Below are 17,362 nucleotides of genomic sequence, written 5' to 3'. Positions count from 1 at the left end.
GTGAAAGGTTGGATTTGTCTATAAAATATTTGCTTTTAATCTGTTACATTCTTTATTAATTGATTTGATGTTTCTATGCTATTTTAGGACCAACTAAAACTGTTATATTCAGTTGGAGCGAATATTTCTGCTGAGAAGTAAGTACTTAAGCTATACATTTATATATATTTGTATAAATATCTGGACATTTAACATTGAATTTGTTTTACTCGTTCATTGATTGATTGATTCATTCATTCATTCAACTATTTGAAGAATTTTTCAGTAGTTAGGGTAAGTGCTGATGATAAAAATGATAAGGAGGATGAGAAAGCTGTAAATGATGGTAAAGAAATTATCTTTGGTGGCAAAAATCTCAAGGTCTAGTAGAGTTTAGAGATAATGGAGTACTTTAGTTTAACACAGCATATAGTAAGGGCCTTACTTTCAAAGTATCATAAGGCTTCACAAAGACATTGGCATTTAAGATGGGTCCTAAAAAATGAGTAGGGTTCTGCCAGATAAAGAATGGAACTATGGAATTTCAAGAGTTTTTTTTTTTTTTTAAAACGTGGGAAGTGAGAGTGTATGCCCCATTCTTGAGGCTGTGAAAAGCTCCTGGTGGTAGAGTTTAGGTTCAGATTGAGAAAGATGGGAGGTGAGGCTGGCAGGGCCGGGTTGTGGACAACCTCACATATTGTGTTGGATTTCAGAAATCTGTGTATCTAATCAGCTTCTCAGTTTTATGGAATATTGTAATTGGAGCTGTTGTTCTTTAGGAATTTAACAGTAGATGTCATCTTTTCAGATTAGTTAAATTGGCTCAGCTATTTATTTTAGCAGATTTGTACACTTTATATAGTAGAACTATTAGAATAAAATTTAATGCCACTTATTTTTTCCCCCTAGAGTTTCTCAGCTTTTGTCCTTTGCCACCACTCTCTGTTCCCAAGAATCTGCTACGCTGGGACTTCCAGATTTTCCTTTAGATAGTTTGCCAGCTGCCGTTCAAATCCTGGTATGTGAAAGATAAATTAATGACTGGTGTACCCACGTGTGGCAAAGGAAATTTAAAAGTTAATCCCTGGAGATTAATCACTTGAGTTTGCCTTGCATGGTCTTCTGTAAATATTGTAAGACCTGAGATTAACTTGTTGTGCAGCCAACTATACAGAGCCCAGCGGCGTGTTCTGAGCCCTTTGAAAGCCTGCAGCCTTAGAGGGGGAAGGTAGATACACAACTCAGGTAAGCGTGCCACAGAGGGAAGCGCTTCCGCCCGATCCACACAGGGATGCTGTAGGTCAGCGTGCCTCAGACTTGCCCAGCCTGAGGCAGGGAGCTGGGACTGGCACAGCCCAGCATCACCCATCACTAGTTAATGGTCCTCAGGGTGGCCACAGACGCCCAGGCACTCGTGTTCTCCCGGCCTGCGAGCAGAGCTCAAGGGCCGTCTTCCTCACAAGACTGAGAAAAATATGCAGCAGCCGCCTGTTGGAAGGGAAAGCCAGAGGCACAGAAAAGATAAAATTGGACATGAGGGGGTTTGGTGGGGCACTGGCGTTTCACAGGACATTCCGCTACAGTTTCACAAAGGTGTTGAGTCACAGAAGGGCCTGGTGTGTTTGGAGAATGGTAATCAGCTGCATCAGCAGCGCAGGCGTGATGGTGAAGAGAGAGGCTAGAGCGTTAGTGTGACGCGTGTGGCGTGGTGAGTGAGGTTGTCTGGGTTTTACAGTGTGGGGGAACGTGGCCCAGCAGGCGTTATAAGCAGGTGAGGTGTGTAGCGATCAGGTGTATGAGTGTGCTGAGAAGGGACCCCTGTAGGCTGGAAGGAGTGAGGGGAACCTAGAAGCATAGCGGCGTGCAGGGACTGCCGGGCTGGGCAGTGAGCGACTCTGCCAGCAGCAGGCTCCGCCGTGCTGGGCCCTCCACTGAGGTGAGACTTAATCTGAAACGCTTGTTGCTGTTTATCGTCTATTTCCTGAGAGTCAGTGAGTGAGGTTTCCCGGGTGTCGCTTACACTGTTCCACCCGTCTAGAACAGCCTTTCTCCCCTGCTTACCACATCTTTTACTTGTCGTGCTTTTTGTTTTTGCTCAGAACTTTTTACTTTGACCATCCTCAAATCTAAAGAAAAGTTCAAAAATAGTAAAGTAAGCATCCAGAGCTCCTTCAGCTGGACTCACCGATGGTTAACGTAGTGCCGCATTTGCTTGCTCTCTTTTGTTTCCCCTGAACCATTTGAAAGTGCATGGCAGCTAATATTCTTAAATACTTCAGTGCATAACTTCTCAGAATTAGGACATTCTCCTATGTAACCAAACACCATTATCACATCCCTCAGCGTATTAACAGTAATTCTGTATCATCTAATAGGCAGTCCATTCTGAAATTTCCCTAATTTTCCCCGTTAATAGACTTTTCAAAGTAGGGTAAACAGAATTGGGAAAGCAATTTGATTTGGGGGGAAGGATTTGAGGATAATGAATACTTTCTAAGTTTGTGGTTATAACTTTGAAGCTAGGTAAATGTGGATGAGATTAACTCAGAAATAAAGAAGAAGGCGAAGGTACTTTGGGACAAGTAGGGTAGGGAGAGGAGTTCAGACATGTAGTTTCAGGCATGCTGAGTGGGGTCTGTGGGATATGCACGTAGTCACGTGTGATGTGCAATTCGGAGTTCAAGCCTAGAGCACAAGAAAGAGGTGAGGACTAGAGATAGAAACACGGAAGCCGTCAACACGTAGGTGGCGGCTGAAAGACGGGAGAGGGTGAATTGACCAAGGGCAAGCGTGTGGGACGGAAGAGAAGAGGAAGTGATGAATATTTGCTTATGTAGACGTGCGGGAAATGTGAGGACTGTATTGGTTATTGCTTATAAGGCAACTTCAATGTCATATGTACATTTTAGGTAAATTTTCTGTGATTTATTTTAGATGTTCCTCATTCCCATATGTTTTTGCTCCTCAATAGGATTCCTTTCCTATGATGTCGATCAGACATGCGATCCACTGGCTTTACCCGTACACGCTCGTGCTAGGACCAGAAGGGAAGATGGCTGTGGAAGGCGTTTTACAGGTGAGTATCTGCTTCACTTCCTCCCTCCCCTCCCTTCCTTGTTTTCCCTTCTTGCCCCTTTCCTTTTCCCGTCTCTCCCTTCCTCCTTTCCTACCTTTCTCTCTCCGTCTTTCTCCCTGTCCTTGCCTTCCCTTGCTTTTCCTTCTCTTCTTTCCGGGCATGGAGGCGTTGGCATGCCAGTGATGGAGGAAGCTGGCACAGAGGCGGTTGGTGTGATTCAGAGATTGGTTACATTGAGCAAATCAGTAAATAAATTGAGCAATGAGTGACTATATTGAAGGTAATAAAGCTGCATCTCTCACTGTCGGAGAAGGAATTTATAAACAGAAAGGGGAGATGAATGAAAGGACTCGGATATTAGATTGGAGTTGGAGAAGTCGGTATGAACTCATTTTTTTTCAATATATATAAACAGATAGGTATAGTAATAGATATCAATAGTGTACATATATGTGTGTACATACACTTATTTTCTAGCTCCGTCCCCTGAGAGGGCCTGAAAGCTAGACACTCCGATGGCAATGGTCATACCAGGTGCTGAGACATTGGTTTCTAAATACCACATTTCCCTAGAAGGAATTAGGATCCTTGGAAGTAGGGCTGATCGAAGGTTCAGGGCAGGGAATGTCCACAATGAGTCTGGACCATCTTAATTATGCCCAAACATAAGGAAATGTTTAATAAGTGATGCTGACACTGTCACAGTGACAGAGGAACCAGCTTGGAGTGGCTCCCCCTGGCCAAAATCTGGGACAGTTTTAATATCAAAATAAATAATGGTAGTAATCAGTGATAACTCATTGAATAAAATAGGAGGCCATGAGTTCACACTGATATAAATGAATACATAAATACATGGGGGACAAGGAAAAGCTTTTCCTGGTAGAACGCTTATTAATAAAAGCAGAGGAATTATATAAATTGAAAGATCACCATTGGGCAACCATTAGGGTGGTGGTTGATTTAGGCAGAAGTCATCCAAGGATGTAAAAACTAGTGGAACTTCTACAAGGAACAGGATATTGGGATAATCTGAGGATACAGCCCCCTGCCTCAAATTCTTGATTGACTACAAAACAGGAAGATAGTATTTTTATAGTAAATACCACCTTGACCCAGTGGGACGAGTGAATATCACTTGCCTCTGAGTGTTGTGTAAGAAGAGTTCAGCATCATTTGTTGGGATTTCTGGCTAAGAATTCATCATGCGAGTTTGGCCATGATGAAATATTATATAGACTTAAGTTGAGGGCCATCATACGGAATGAAAGACCCGTATTCCTTGGAACTGTCTAGCCATGAAAAACAGAAAAACTGAGGAAGTGTTCCAAATTGAAAGAGACTAGAGATGTGACAGCCAAATGCAGAGAGTTCCTGCACAGGGTCCTACACCAGATTGGAAAAGTGACGTTGGTTCAGTTGGATAAACTTCAGTAGGGCCTGTGGATGGATAGCAGTGTTCTATTCAGGGGTTCTCCTGATTTGAAAGCTTACGTGGTGATTACATTGGCCTGAGCTGTTTTCAGGAAATATGAAACTGGGATGTTTAGAGGGAATGGGGCATCGTACCTGCAACTTACTCTCCAGTGGTTCAGAAAAGACCAAGGATTGTGTGTGTAGTGGGGGTGGAAGGAGAAAGGAAGCAAATGTGCTAAAACGTCACCCACTGAAATCTGAGTGAAGGCGAAATAGAAGTTCTTTCTACAGCCGTGATCTGCAACTTTCTTACAAGTTTGAAATTACTTCAAGATACAAAATTTTAAGAAGTGCATGAATATCCGGTATAACTTATTTCAAAATAAGAAAAAATTAATAGCAAATATCTAATATAACACTAAGTTAAAATTTATCTGCCAGAACTTAAATGAAAAGCAAGCATTTTATATAAAAATATGGAAATTGCTATAGAGCTATCATTTAAACTGATGAAACTCTCACTTTTGTCACAAGTGGTTTATAATACACGGAGCACGGTTTTCTTTAAAAATACATGTGGCATCATTTCTAAAGGGCCAGTTACACTATATGGTATCTTATAACTATATGTTTAATCGTGTTGACCCTTGGCAGCGATTTATTGACGCACCCAAATTAATTCTTTTTTATAAAAGACAGGTTTTGTTTCTTTTTAGTGCTTTGACTCAAGGTGCAGATTTCTAAGGCATAGGTAGCATGTGTACCCTCAGCTGTGTGGCGACGTGTACAGGCCCTTTGTTTTCTGGAGGCCAGAGTCGGACAACCTGAAGCATGGAGAATGATGGCTGTTTCTCACTTATCCCCAAATCTGCACAGGGTCTCTGGGAATACAGAGGTACTTTATGCAGCCAGCAGTAGTGAGAGCTCAGAAGAGCGGGACAGATTCTAGTTACTTTAGTGGGACTTTTGTTTCCATATATCAGCTAGCCAAGGAAACCACATTTTTATTGATTGGTGACAATAATAATAATAATAATAATAAAAGTAATAAAAAGCTCTTCTTCATAAATGCTGAGACGTGTAGTTAGGACAGAATCTAAAAGAAAATTATAAAGAAGCCAGGGGAAAATAATGGCCAATAGTCACAGGAAAGAAGACGAGACAGCAGAAAATTGAAGCAGAGCTGAGGACAGGGACATGGCAGCCACCGATGAAAGAGAAGAAAGAAGTCTGTGTGGGGGAGAGAGTAGGGGTGAGGAAGAGAGGGGAGAGGGAGGAGAAGGTGGAAGAGTATTAAGGGGATAATGAAGAACCATTTGGAAATGGGGAAATTAACTCACAGGCTCCAGGAGGCAGGAAGCTACCATTTTCTGACTAGATAGTTCACTTTAAGTTTTATTCCAGGTGCTGAAAAAAAGAAAACCAGAAGTCATCTTTGATTTCATCAACATCTGAGCTAAGCTGGCATTGGTCGTTGAAGTAGAGCCCCTAGTGTTTAAGGAAAAAGGCTGTGATTTCGGAGAGGTCTCTTGATGCCCATTAACACAATGCGTATGCCTTGGGAACAAGGGTAAATAGCCAAGAGGAAGGACATGTCACAGGAAGTTCTGATAAAATGAGCAATGTCAAGTTTTTCATGGCGTAACTTAGAGAAGATATTCAGTGCCTAGATAAATCAGCTATAAACAAAAGTCTTTATTTTTACAAAATTAAAAACCCACTTTGAAGTGTTTCTGGTCTCTAATTTCAGAACTAGCTATACAAATTAGATGAAGTTATAGGAGATCTTTTAAGAGTTGAGTTTTCTAAAGATAGTAGCCAGTGTTGCTTCATTTTCTTTGATCTTTATTTTGACCTTGATAATTAAGGGGAACATAGAAAAATGATTGGAGATTCATATTACAAACAGAAATTACTTCAAATTTGATCATAGAGTTTAAAAACAGAGGGAATGGTATTACTTAGATCAGAGAAGAAAAGGTGATTGTCTTTTCTTGCCTTCATCATGTGAAGAGCTAGTTAAGGAACGTTGTTTCTTTTTCCAATTCCTTAGGAGATAGTCGGGGAGCAGAGGGCTTAAATTCACTTGCTGGAACCTAATGAAGAACTTTAATTTTGTGATATCATTACACAGTGATGCAACAACCAAATTAGAGTATGAAATCTCTCTCCTTAAAAATTGAACAGTCTACTGACTGGTATAATTCTTTATGATCTCTTCTGGGGCAGTCTATGTGTCCTGTTTGTTAATCTAAGTTTCTCTGTTTTTCTCATGCTAATATTCACAGATGCACAAAATTTTATATATCCTCAAATCATTTTTAATTAAGAGCGGTGAAAATTAAGGAAATATTGTTGAATATGGAAAAAAATGTTGAACTAAAGAATAGAAATGTCTATTATAATAGCAAACCAAGAAGGTACATACATATATACAGACAATAACTTTTCCTCGACAATGATAATTCTATTCTGACGTAGATTGTCGTAGAAATTAATGGATAGTTTATTTGAATTAGCTACCCATTTGGATTTTACTGTGATCACTTAATTAGACCATTTTTTAAGGAAAACTTATTACTGACAATGCAGTCACCTAGAATTCAGAACACCTTTTTTTTTTTCTAAACAAGCTATAAAAATTACTGGACTATCTTTCATTCCCCAGATGGTGCTCATCTTATGATGTTCATACTCTAAAAACATGTTTCTATAGTCATAAAATCACTTCTAGCTTTTAGTTAAGGATGCTTAAAACACCCTCATTCTGAATCTGCTATGCTTTGAGAATGGGGTTTGTTACAGTGTGGAATGATTACATCTAGGACCAGGTCCTTCTTAGGTAGCACCTAGGATAACAGTGGTTAAATTAATAAGTTCCGTTGGTGATCTTGAAAGGCTGTGCTGCCACTTATCCACTGATAATATAAAGTGAACTATAGTCTTTGCTGAGAAATTTGGAAGGATCTTGCATGTAATGTTTTCATTTCAGTTCAACAGACATTAATTGAGCACTCGTTATTTGGCAAATGACATGCATACAGAAATCTGGCGATACAGAAGTGGGTATGATGTGATCTCTGCTCTTGAGGAACTTGTGGTCTGGTTGGAGCATTACACATGCAAATAAATAACTATTTTAATGTATTGGTGTTATAGTAGTGTAGCATAGTGATGAATAACTCTGGTCCAAGTAATAAAGACCTGAATTAGGTCAGTGAAATAGAGATTGAATGGATATGAGGAATGTTTCAGAACTGGGGTGACAGACCTTACTAACTGATCAAGTATAGGATGTGTTGGGGGGCTGTGCAAAAGGTGAGAAATCTACAATGTCCATGAATTTGAGCCTGGACAACTGAGTAGATAGAGATGCCGTTAACTGACACGAGAAAGAGAAAAGGAGCACATTTGGGGTGGGGGCTAAATAGTTCAAAACAGTGGGGTCTTTTTTAATTTGCAATTCTCAAATGGGTTTGTCTAGAAGACTTAAAAATATGGATCAGATTGGAGCTATTTTGATACTACAGACAAATACTTGGGAGTCAGTGATATATGCATGTTAGTTGAATTCATGGGGATGGATGGAAGAACCCAAGAGGAGCATATAGAGTGAGAGGAAATAGTGCCTGAAGACTGAACCCTGAAGCATCAACATTTAAGGACTGGGCAGTGGGCAAAGAACCTTCAGATTAGACAGAGGAAGAGCAGCACAGAATATCCTTATGAACATGGGGAGAGAATGTTTTAAGAGGAAAGGAACAGCAAGTTTCAGATGTTGCAGAGATGTCTTGTTGAAAAAAGATTTTTAAATTATTCACTCAAAAAAGTTATTTGTTCCATCTGTTCTTCCATCCAGTCAATTAGCAAGGCACAGTTGTGTCGGAGATGTAGGACTACTCAAAATAGACAAGTCTCTCCCTTCACTGAGCTTATTTTTTTAGTGAAGGGTCACAGTGAATCAGTCAATCGATAGAGTAAGTAAGTAAATAAGTCAAGTATCTAGTATGTCAGCTGAAGAATGGATGACTTCACGAAAAAGGTGACATTTCATATCTGAAGGAGGGAGAGTGAGTGTTGTGGAGGAAAGCGTTGGAAGCAGAGAGAAGAACCAGTGTAAGAAGCAGGAGCACACCTGGGGTGTCCTGTGAACAGTGGAGGACAGTGTGAGGGGACAGAACAGAGTGAGTGGAGAAAGGTGAGGAGGAGATGAGGTCAGAAGATAAAGGAGGGTAGGTGACGTGGGGCTTTATTGGCCATTGAAAGGACTTCTGCCTTCAGTCTGAATGAGAGGGAATGTCATTAGAAGGTTTATAGCAGAGGAATGTCTCATGTGACTGAACATTTTAAGAAGCTCACTCTGGTTGCTGAGTAGTAAGGGGACTCTGAAGAGTGAGGCCAAAGCAGGGAAAAGCCAGTTGTAGGTTGTAGTCATCTAGTTGAAAGATGGTGACTTTGACCAGCTGTGAGCTTGGTAAGAAGTGGTTGCATTTGGGCCTTACTTTAAAGGTAGAATCAATATGATCTGCTGAAGGATTGGAAGTAGGGTTGAGACAAAGAGTCAAGGATGTTTTGAAGCTTTCTGGACTGAGCGTCTGGAATGATGAAGTTGGAGACAGAGACCATGGGAGGAAGACCAGGGCCCGAGTGCTTCCAGCGTTGACTCACAGCCCTCTGATTTCCTGTGCCGGCAGTGGTAATTCACCTTGCAGCTGGAGTTCTTTTACTATTTTAGTGTGTCTAGCCTACTATTTTTATTCTACTGAAATATTTTAGCTTGAATTATTTATGAGGACATAACCAGTATAGCAAGTGGTTCAAGACATTAGTGTTCATTTCTGGAATATAAGTGCTCTGACATCAATCCTATATTAAGTTAGATGGACATTGTTGTAGCTTTTTTTTTCCTGCATGAAATTAAAATGTCAATAATTGTTATTTATTCTCAACATGGAAGCAGTTCCTACCAAATTATGTGATAGTATAGAAATTTGCATATATAAAATGTGTAAAGTACAAAACTTGCTTTTCTTTTGTTACAGTAGCACAAGTAGATAATTTTTCTTAGGTTTGGGGAAAGAAGTGAGTAATGGCCTTGAGTACTTAATGACATCAAAATGAAGACTTGAGCTGGGCTGTTGTGTTTTTGAATGTTGGAGGTTGAAGATAATTTTCTTTTCAAAAACCTATTTTCTGTGGTTGTATCATTGTGTTGAATAAATGGTGATCTTTTCTTTCATTGAGGTTCAACTCTCACTATAGAGATAATACTCTATGGTTGGATTTGGAGGGCTTATTTCTGCCTGTTAAATACTGAAAATGAATTAACTTTTCGTATTGAACATGCTGCTATTAGTAGGCCTTAGGATTTAATTAATTTTCAATGAGTATTCTCATTTTTCATATACTTACTGCTGTTTTCTCTGTGCATTTTTTACATAAATAGCAGGTGCAAGAGGGTGTGACCAAGTGTTAGGACATTGATGATTGGCCCACCTGAAGAATCTGGGTACTTGGCTTTTAAAATCCAGTTTGACAAATACTGAGAACCTACACTATAGAAGGCACTATACTAGATCCTGTGGAAGATTGATATAATTTATTGTAATCAGGCTAACCACTCACACAAACAGCAGAACGGTGTGCAAGAAGTTCTGGTTTCATGAATTTCAACATCTTAACTTCAGTTGATTGAAAAACGTCAACTGATATAGGTCTTGTTTTACTTTAGCATGGCAATAAGAGTCTTGCCTTCACTTTCTAGGAAACTGGAACTTTTGATAATCAAGAAATGTAGGCTGCGAAATTCTACTAGGTCATTAATTCTACTAGATCAGTGATTCCATTTCCTGTCATTTAGTAAATTTTAAGGACTATTTTCATATCACCTGTACTAATTGGCATAAGTAGAATGGTATTTATAAAAATAGGAAAAAAAGTCTCATTAATTTTTTTACCTCTACTTTTATAACGTAGACTGAATTTCAGTTCTAATTAAGATGGAATCGTCCAGATATCGAAAATTAATACTAAAATGAAAAGTAAATTACATGATTTTCCCTTAATTTTACAGCGCTTTGAACTCCAAGATTCAGGAAGCTCTCTGCTTCCTAAAGAGATTGTCAGAGTGGAGAGAATGACTGAAAACCACGTCTCCCAGGCTTCTGTGACTGTCCAGGTTGCAGAGAAAGAGGTGACCATTAAGGTAATGAGCCAAGGTTTATACTTTCTAACATGTGCCTTATTCTGCCCATTTTCAGGACATAAATTGGGTGTACGATCCCCTTATAAGTCTCTTTTGGCTCTGTAGCATTGCATCTATATATCTGTATCTATGTATCCAGAGTCGTGTATGTTTTAAACTGAAAAAGTTCAGGAGAAACATAGCCTTTTACCGAAAGCCAAAGTTGATCTCTGAGAAAATCAAATCGTGTTGACCAATGAAAGCATTTGTTTTCTGAGTCCTTGGTAAGAAATAGTCAGTGTTTTAAAACATATTTTAGCAGTTAGGGAACACTCTTTTCAAATAAAATCTTAGCTACATGGACCAGCTGAAAGAGGAGCTGTTCAAGTTGAACAGGTTTTTGAGGACAGGAAACGATACTTGGCCACAGAGCTCCACCTGCTTGGCTGGATTCCCCTGTCTTCCAGCCCTTTCTTTGAGGGCCCTCAGAACCCCGAGAGGCGATGGGAAACTATCACTAGGAAACACAGCTTGAAAAAACCTGACTTAAATAAATTGTAAGTGAATATAGGAAAGAAAAGTCTTGCTTTCTCATGTTGTGACAGACCAAACTTTAATTATAGACTTTTTTTGGTGTGTTTTCATGTGATATTATCAATACCTATTCATACATGAAACTGAACATGATGACGTCTGCTGTGAGCCGGGCTCTGTATTAAGATTTACGAGTCACTGCATTTGTCTCGTTGCATTCATTATGCCATTAAATCCCGCAGTAACCCTGGAGGTCAGTTTTAGCATCTCCATTTTATAGATTCGAAAATGGATATAAAGAAGATAGTGGAATCACCCATATTCACTGGCTAGGAAATACCGCGGCTGGGACTTCTAGACAGGATGGTTTTTTACTACACTCTTCTATCTCCTTCAGATGAATGACCTCACCAAGCTGGTGGTCTAGGGCAGAGGCAGATGCGGAAGGACTGCAGTGGGCTGAATGGCTGTGGGGATACGGTGGAGGAAGAAATGCCAGGAGTCAGGAGGAGTGGCGGGAGTGTCAGGGAGGAGGTGGGACGTGAGCTAAGTCTTGAAGTGTGACGTAGGAGTTGTGCGGTGGTCCAGGAGTGGAAAGATGACCAGGCGTTTCAGGCAGTTTAAACAGTATGTCGAAGGCATGAGGTTTGAGCAAGGTTTTGGTGTTTCACTCCTTTCGGTAACAGCCTTCTAACTTGGTTGCCTGCAGTCCCGGTCCGGCTAGCCTGCTGTGTTACCACAGGGTGATCTGTCTTAAATGCCATTCTGATCTCTTCACTTCCAAACTTACAGTTCTTGAGGGTTCATGTTATGTACAGTGTGATCAGAGTCCTCTGCAGAGCCTGAAACCCTCTCCCGATAGGCTCCCGGGAGACTAACAAGGAGGAGACGGGAAAGAAAAGAAGCAGGTATGAAGGAAGGGAGGAGAGATTTTAAGAACAGATGCTTCTGAGTGGTAAACTAAAATAAGCGTGGGAGAGGGTCTGTGGACGTGGATTTAAAAACCAGCAGGTCATGGGTGACTTTGGAGCGTCCCAATGGGCTGATTTTAAATTTTGGACTTATAAAACTGGAATTCAGACAAAAAGTTTCATTCTTAACTAGTGATATTGTCATGATAATTTATAAATGGTGCAAAAATGACATGATTCTTATGAAAATGTCAGGTATCGAGGGCTTTAGTTTTAGACAGATGATTGATTTGCACGTTTGATGATCATCAGATCTGTGAATGAAAAAACAGTTGCTCTGTTGAAATACAAAATCAATATAGAATTGAGCAAGGAATTAACAGGGGCTTTGAATGGCAGTTATGTGCTTTCATTTACTAATATTTTGGGGAAAAAACATGCATATTGTATTTACCTCTCTTTAATTACAGGTGCCAGCTGGGACCAGGCCCTTCAATCAGCCTCATGCATCAGAGCGTTTCATACAGACTTTAAGCCATAAACAACTACTGGCTGAGATGATGCAGTCTCACATGGTTAAGGACATATGTTTAATTGGAGGAAAAGTAAGAATGGCAGCCTCACCGCAAACTTCTGTTTCCCAACTTTGGGTTGTTTTGACTGAGCCCTTAAATGATTGTGTTTCCGTTTGTAGGGTTGTGGAAAAACAGTCATCGCTAAGAACTTTGCAGACACCTTAGGGTACAACATAGAACCTATCATGCTCTATCAGGTATAGTGTTCGTTTTTACTATAAACTATAAACATAAACGTTTGGACCATCAGTACAGTGTACAGCTATTTTCCCTCATGACCTGTTAGTTTTGATGTTGATAAATAACTACAATAGCAATAAAACTGGGGTGCAGTTATAATTACTGGGGGCTTTTGCAAATGCATTCTAGGATAGCTGATGTGCACACCATGCCAGGGTCTTTTTTGTAAGAGAGATTCTTTTTATGTGCGTGTGCACCCACACAGAGTACGTTTAATCGTAATTTGGGCAACTAAACAACATGGATTTTAGCAGCAATGGGAGATAATTAGGTATTCACCAAATAGATTACTCTTTCTTTATTATGGAAACATAGGCATAACATAAAATTTACCATTTTAACCATTTTTAAATGTACAAGTCATTGGCATTAAGTAACATTCACACTGTTATGTAACCATCACCACTACCTGTTTCTAGAACTTTTTTATCACCCCAAATAGAATCTCTATATCCATTTAGCAGTAACTTCCCAGTCCTCCTTCCCCAAGACCCTGGTAACCTCTGCATTATCTTCTGTCCCTCTGAGTGTGCTTATTCTAGGTCCCTCGTCTAAGTAGAATCATACACTTTTTATTCTTTTATCTCTAGCTTATTTTACTTAGCATGTTGTTTTCAGTGTTTATCAATGTTATAGCATACATCAAAATTTCTTTCGTTTTTATGACTCAATAATATTCTGTTACATGTGTATACCACTTTGTTTATCCATTTATATGTTGGTGGATTTGGGTTATTGTAAATAATGCTACTACGAACATCGGTGTACAAGTATCTTTTTGAGTCTGTGCTCTCCATTTCTTTAGATATATATCTAAGAGTGGTATTGCTGAATTATATTGTAATTCTATATTTAACGTTTTGAAGAGTCACTAAACTGTTTTCCACAGCAGTTGTACCATTTTACATCCCCATCAGCAGTGCACAAAGGCTCTAATTCCTCCACATCCTTGTTAATATTTATTCTCTACTTAAAATTTTTTTATAGAAGTGGGAATAAGTAACCCAGCATCTGTTTTCCTAGATGTAGAGATTTCCCTGTTACTTGTACATGTAGAAAGCTACACTTAATCTGTGGGTTTTGCCTTATTTTTAGCCTTGGTTATTTTTAGAACTGGGTTTCATATGAAGCAAAAGAAAAACAGAACCTTAACACAAATTTGTGGCAGTACATAAAATAAGTTTTATAATAGGTTATAAAATGATTTGGCTCAACTGCTAGGTCAGATTCTTTTAACCGGCTATTCTTTTTTTAGTGTTGAAGCCAGTGATTTCATAGCTTTGAATACATGCAAGTTATCCTGTTCTTTCACAACCAGATAAGGGCATATTTCCAGATTTCTTTCCACACTGTCATAAACACAGCTAGATCTAAGATCTCTCTTTCTTCTGTTGAAGCACTAATTGGATTAAAAGCCAAGTCAACTCCAATCATAATTTAAGATGAAGTAAGTTGAAGGGACTTCTAATGAAAGTAATCACTGTCTATAACATGTCTCAGGATCCTTTTTCATTCCTCAGCTAAGCTATTCTTCCTGTAGCTAAACTCAAACCAAATCCTTTCCTCCATCTTCTGTCTAATCTACAATCTCTGCTTCTTCCTGTTTATCCAAAGACAGTGGAAATACCTTTTCTTCTCTTATTCCCTTGTTTGTTTTCACGGCTCTATGTCTTGGATTTATTCACTTGCTTCTTGTCTTTGCCTTGACTTTTTGCACTTTTCTGTCATGAAGATTTCAGGATACCTGTATTCCTTTAAGTGGTTTATAGTCTACCTCAGAGGCTGGCTTTCTACGTGATTTGATAGCACTTCTTGTTTTCTTGATTTATAATTCTGCTATGATTTGTCATTCTTTTTGTCTTCTTAGAGCATTTTTCTTTTCCCACATAGACTAACCTTCATAAGGCTATCGAAGAATTTACTTACCTCAACTCCTTCAAATTTCTTTTTTATAACATTTCCGAAGAACAGTGTATATCATCATCACATAAGAACTTTAAAATGATTGACTTGGGTAATCCTTTTCACATCCCAGGCGTACCGAGACATCTATCTCATGTCTTCTTCAGTTTCTCCTTGATAATGCTGCTGCTGTGTCTCTTACCTCCTTTATGTAGAATATAGTTTCAAATTTATTTCCATCCATCACAGTGTAAAATTTAGTACAGTATAAAATTCAAAAGTTAGCATAGTAAAATTTCCCATCTTAATTTGATGGGACATTTTTATTAAATATGATTTCATATTTCTTGCCTATCATACCAGAGGCATGTTATAAGAGGGCCAATTACTATTTATAATGTCCTTTGCCATAATTTACTAGATCAATTGTAATGCATTGTGGTGTTATTTATAATTGTAAAATTATAAATATTACACCATGTATGGAATAAGTTTCCTCAGAATACTAATATGCAGGTGGCAATTGCACACTCAAGGAATTTTACAAATTAATTTGTAAAGGTAGAAAATACAACCTTTACTCCATTAAGTTTCTTCACAAATATATTGGGGACAATAGAGCATGGATGACTCTCTCTAATACATCACCATCATTAGAAAAGGTTATTCAACTTTATGCCCAACTAATTGTAAGTCACCACTGTAACTATTACCAGTGCCCACTAATACTTTATAACATTTCTTCATTTTTAAAAATAAATAATGAAATCAATACAACTTACATACAATGAAAGTTTTTATAGGCAGCTAGTATAATATCTTCTCTCAGCACATTTTTAAAATCTTCACATAGTGCTTGTGCATTATTTTTATGTAAAAAGGCCACAAATGCTCTTATCCATATTTTCCAGCTTCAACAGAGAAGTGAACATCAGTTTATAATGTCTCTAATTGTTTGGATCAACACTTCAAATACACAGGAAAGCTAATTGTTTTACGTAGAAGTTATATAAAGAAGCAGTTTTATAGATTGTAGCTGATTACTTAAATAAAAGGCCAGTGTCTTGACACTTTAACCAAAAAAATAATATCCAACAGATACATAATTTAAACAGCAGGTTGAGTTGGGAGATGTGGTGATTATAATGGGAAGTTTTTGTGAAAGTTTCTGAAAAATTCTGTGGCTGTTAATTGAGAACTGATTAAATATTCTTTCCTTTCGGAGACTTAATTCAGAGTGTATTTGGAAAACAACTCATTTCTAGACCCCAGATAATTTGAATAGAGCATTTATGCACATTTTGTGACCTCTTGATTCCTTTTAGGGACAATTGAGTTTTTTGGATAAGAACCAAACAAATGGATGATACCACTTTATCACAAGGTTGACAGACTTCTTTAAAAGGCCAGATAGTAAATATTTTCGGCTTTATGGATGAGACGGTCCCTCTTGTAACTGTTGTTGTAGTGGAAAAGCAGTCATAGGCAATACGTAAGCGAATGAATGTGGCTCTGTTCAACCTTATCCCGTTTTCAGTGGGTTTTTTAGTAACGTTTATTGAGGTATAATTCACATATAGTAAAATTCAGTCCATTTTGACAAACATATTTGACTGTGTAACTACCACGATTGAGATGTAAAACATTTCCATCACCTCAAAAAATTCTCTTGTGCCCCTTTTAATCATCCTCCCCGCACCTCCCACCACTGGCAAACAATGATCTGTTTTATGTCTTCCTATTAGTTTTGCCTTTTCCAAAATGGCATATAAGTGGAATTAAACAGTGTGTGCCTCTGGAGTCTGGTTTCTTTCACTTGCGTAATGAAGTGCACTTGAGATTCATCCGCTTTGTAGTTTGTTCTTTTTAATTGCTGAGTAACCTTAGCACATTTCTATTAGTGTTTATGTCAGTACTTCTCTATGTTCCTACTATAATAGCTATTTGTGCTGCTCAGCCCTTCTCACCTAGGTTATCAACACCAGCTTCCTAAGCTTTCCACCTGTTTCCAGCCTGAGTTTTGCCCAATACATCCCTCTAATACTGAATTTTGTTCTTTTTTTTTTAAGATTTTTATTGGGGAATTGGGGGATGGGAACAGCGCTAGGGAATTGGGGGAAGGGGAACAGACAAGTTGCTGTTGCTGTCCTTTTGTTCTTCAGGCTAGTTGTGGAGGACGTCGCTTCAGTGGCCCAAGTTGGCACCATCATTGCGCTCTTCCCAGGCGAGGCAGATCAGTCACCGGCTTCTGGTCGGCCGCTCACAGTGGCTGCTGGCTACACACGGTAGCCCATGGCAACCCACTGCAGCAGGGGCTGCAGCCTAAGCCGTTGCTGGGGACTCACAGCAGCCCAGCTCCAGGTTGAGCTGTTGTTCAGCATCTTAGCTGTAGAGGGCAGTGTCACTGGCCCTCATATGTGGGATCCGAACCGGGGCCCTCTGGCATCCCAAGCGAGTTCTTAACCAACACGCCACTCGGCCGGCCCCTGAATTTTGTTCTTTCTAATTTCCCCCGTTTGATTTAATTTATTTAAATAATAAAAAA

General features: G+C 39.1%; 1 protein-coding gene across 1 annotated transcript in view; it reads left to right on the top strand.

Moving 5' to 3' along the window:
• Positions 1-17,362, top strand: part of VWA8 (von Willebrand factor A domain containing 8) — a 315,962-nt gene that overhangs the window by 58,329 nt on the left and 240,271 nt on the right. The window contains 6 exon segments of the mRNA XM_019650364.1: positions 88-137; positions 889-997; positions 2,951-3,055; positions 10,545-10,676; positions 12,571-12,705; positions 12,795-12,872. Coding sequence (XP_019505909.1) covers positions 88-137; positions 889-997; positions 2,951-3,055; positions 10,545-10,676; positions 12,571-12,705; positions 12,795-12,872 — 609 coding nt within the window.

The sequence above is a fragment of the Hipposideros armiger genome, unplaced genomic scaffold (assembly GCF_001890085.2).
Source record: "Hipposideros armiger isolate ML-2016 unplaced genomic scaffold, ASM189008v1 scaffold_140, whole genome shotgun sequence".
Lineage (NCBI taxonomy): Eukaryota > Metazoa > Chordata > Mammalia > Chiroptera > Hipposideridae > Hipposideros > Hipposideros armiger.
Note: the sequence above shows the minus strand (reverse complement) of the source record. Positions and strands in the feature narration are given on the sequence as shown.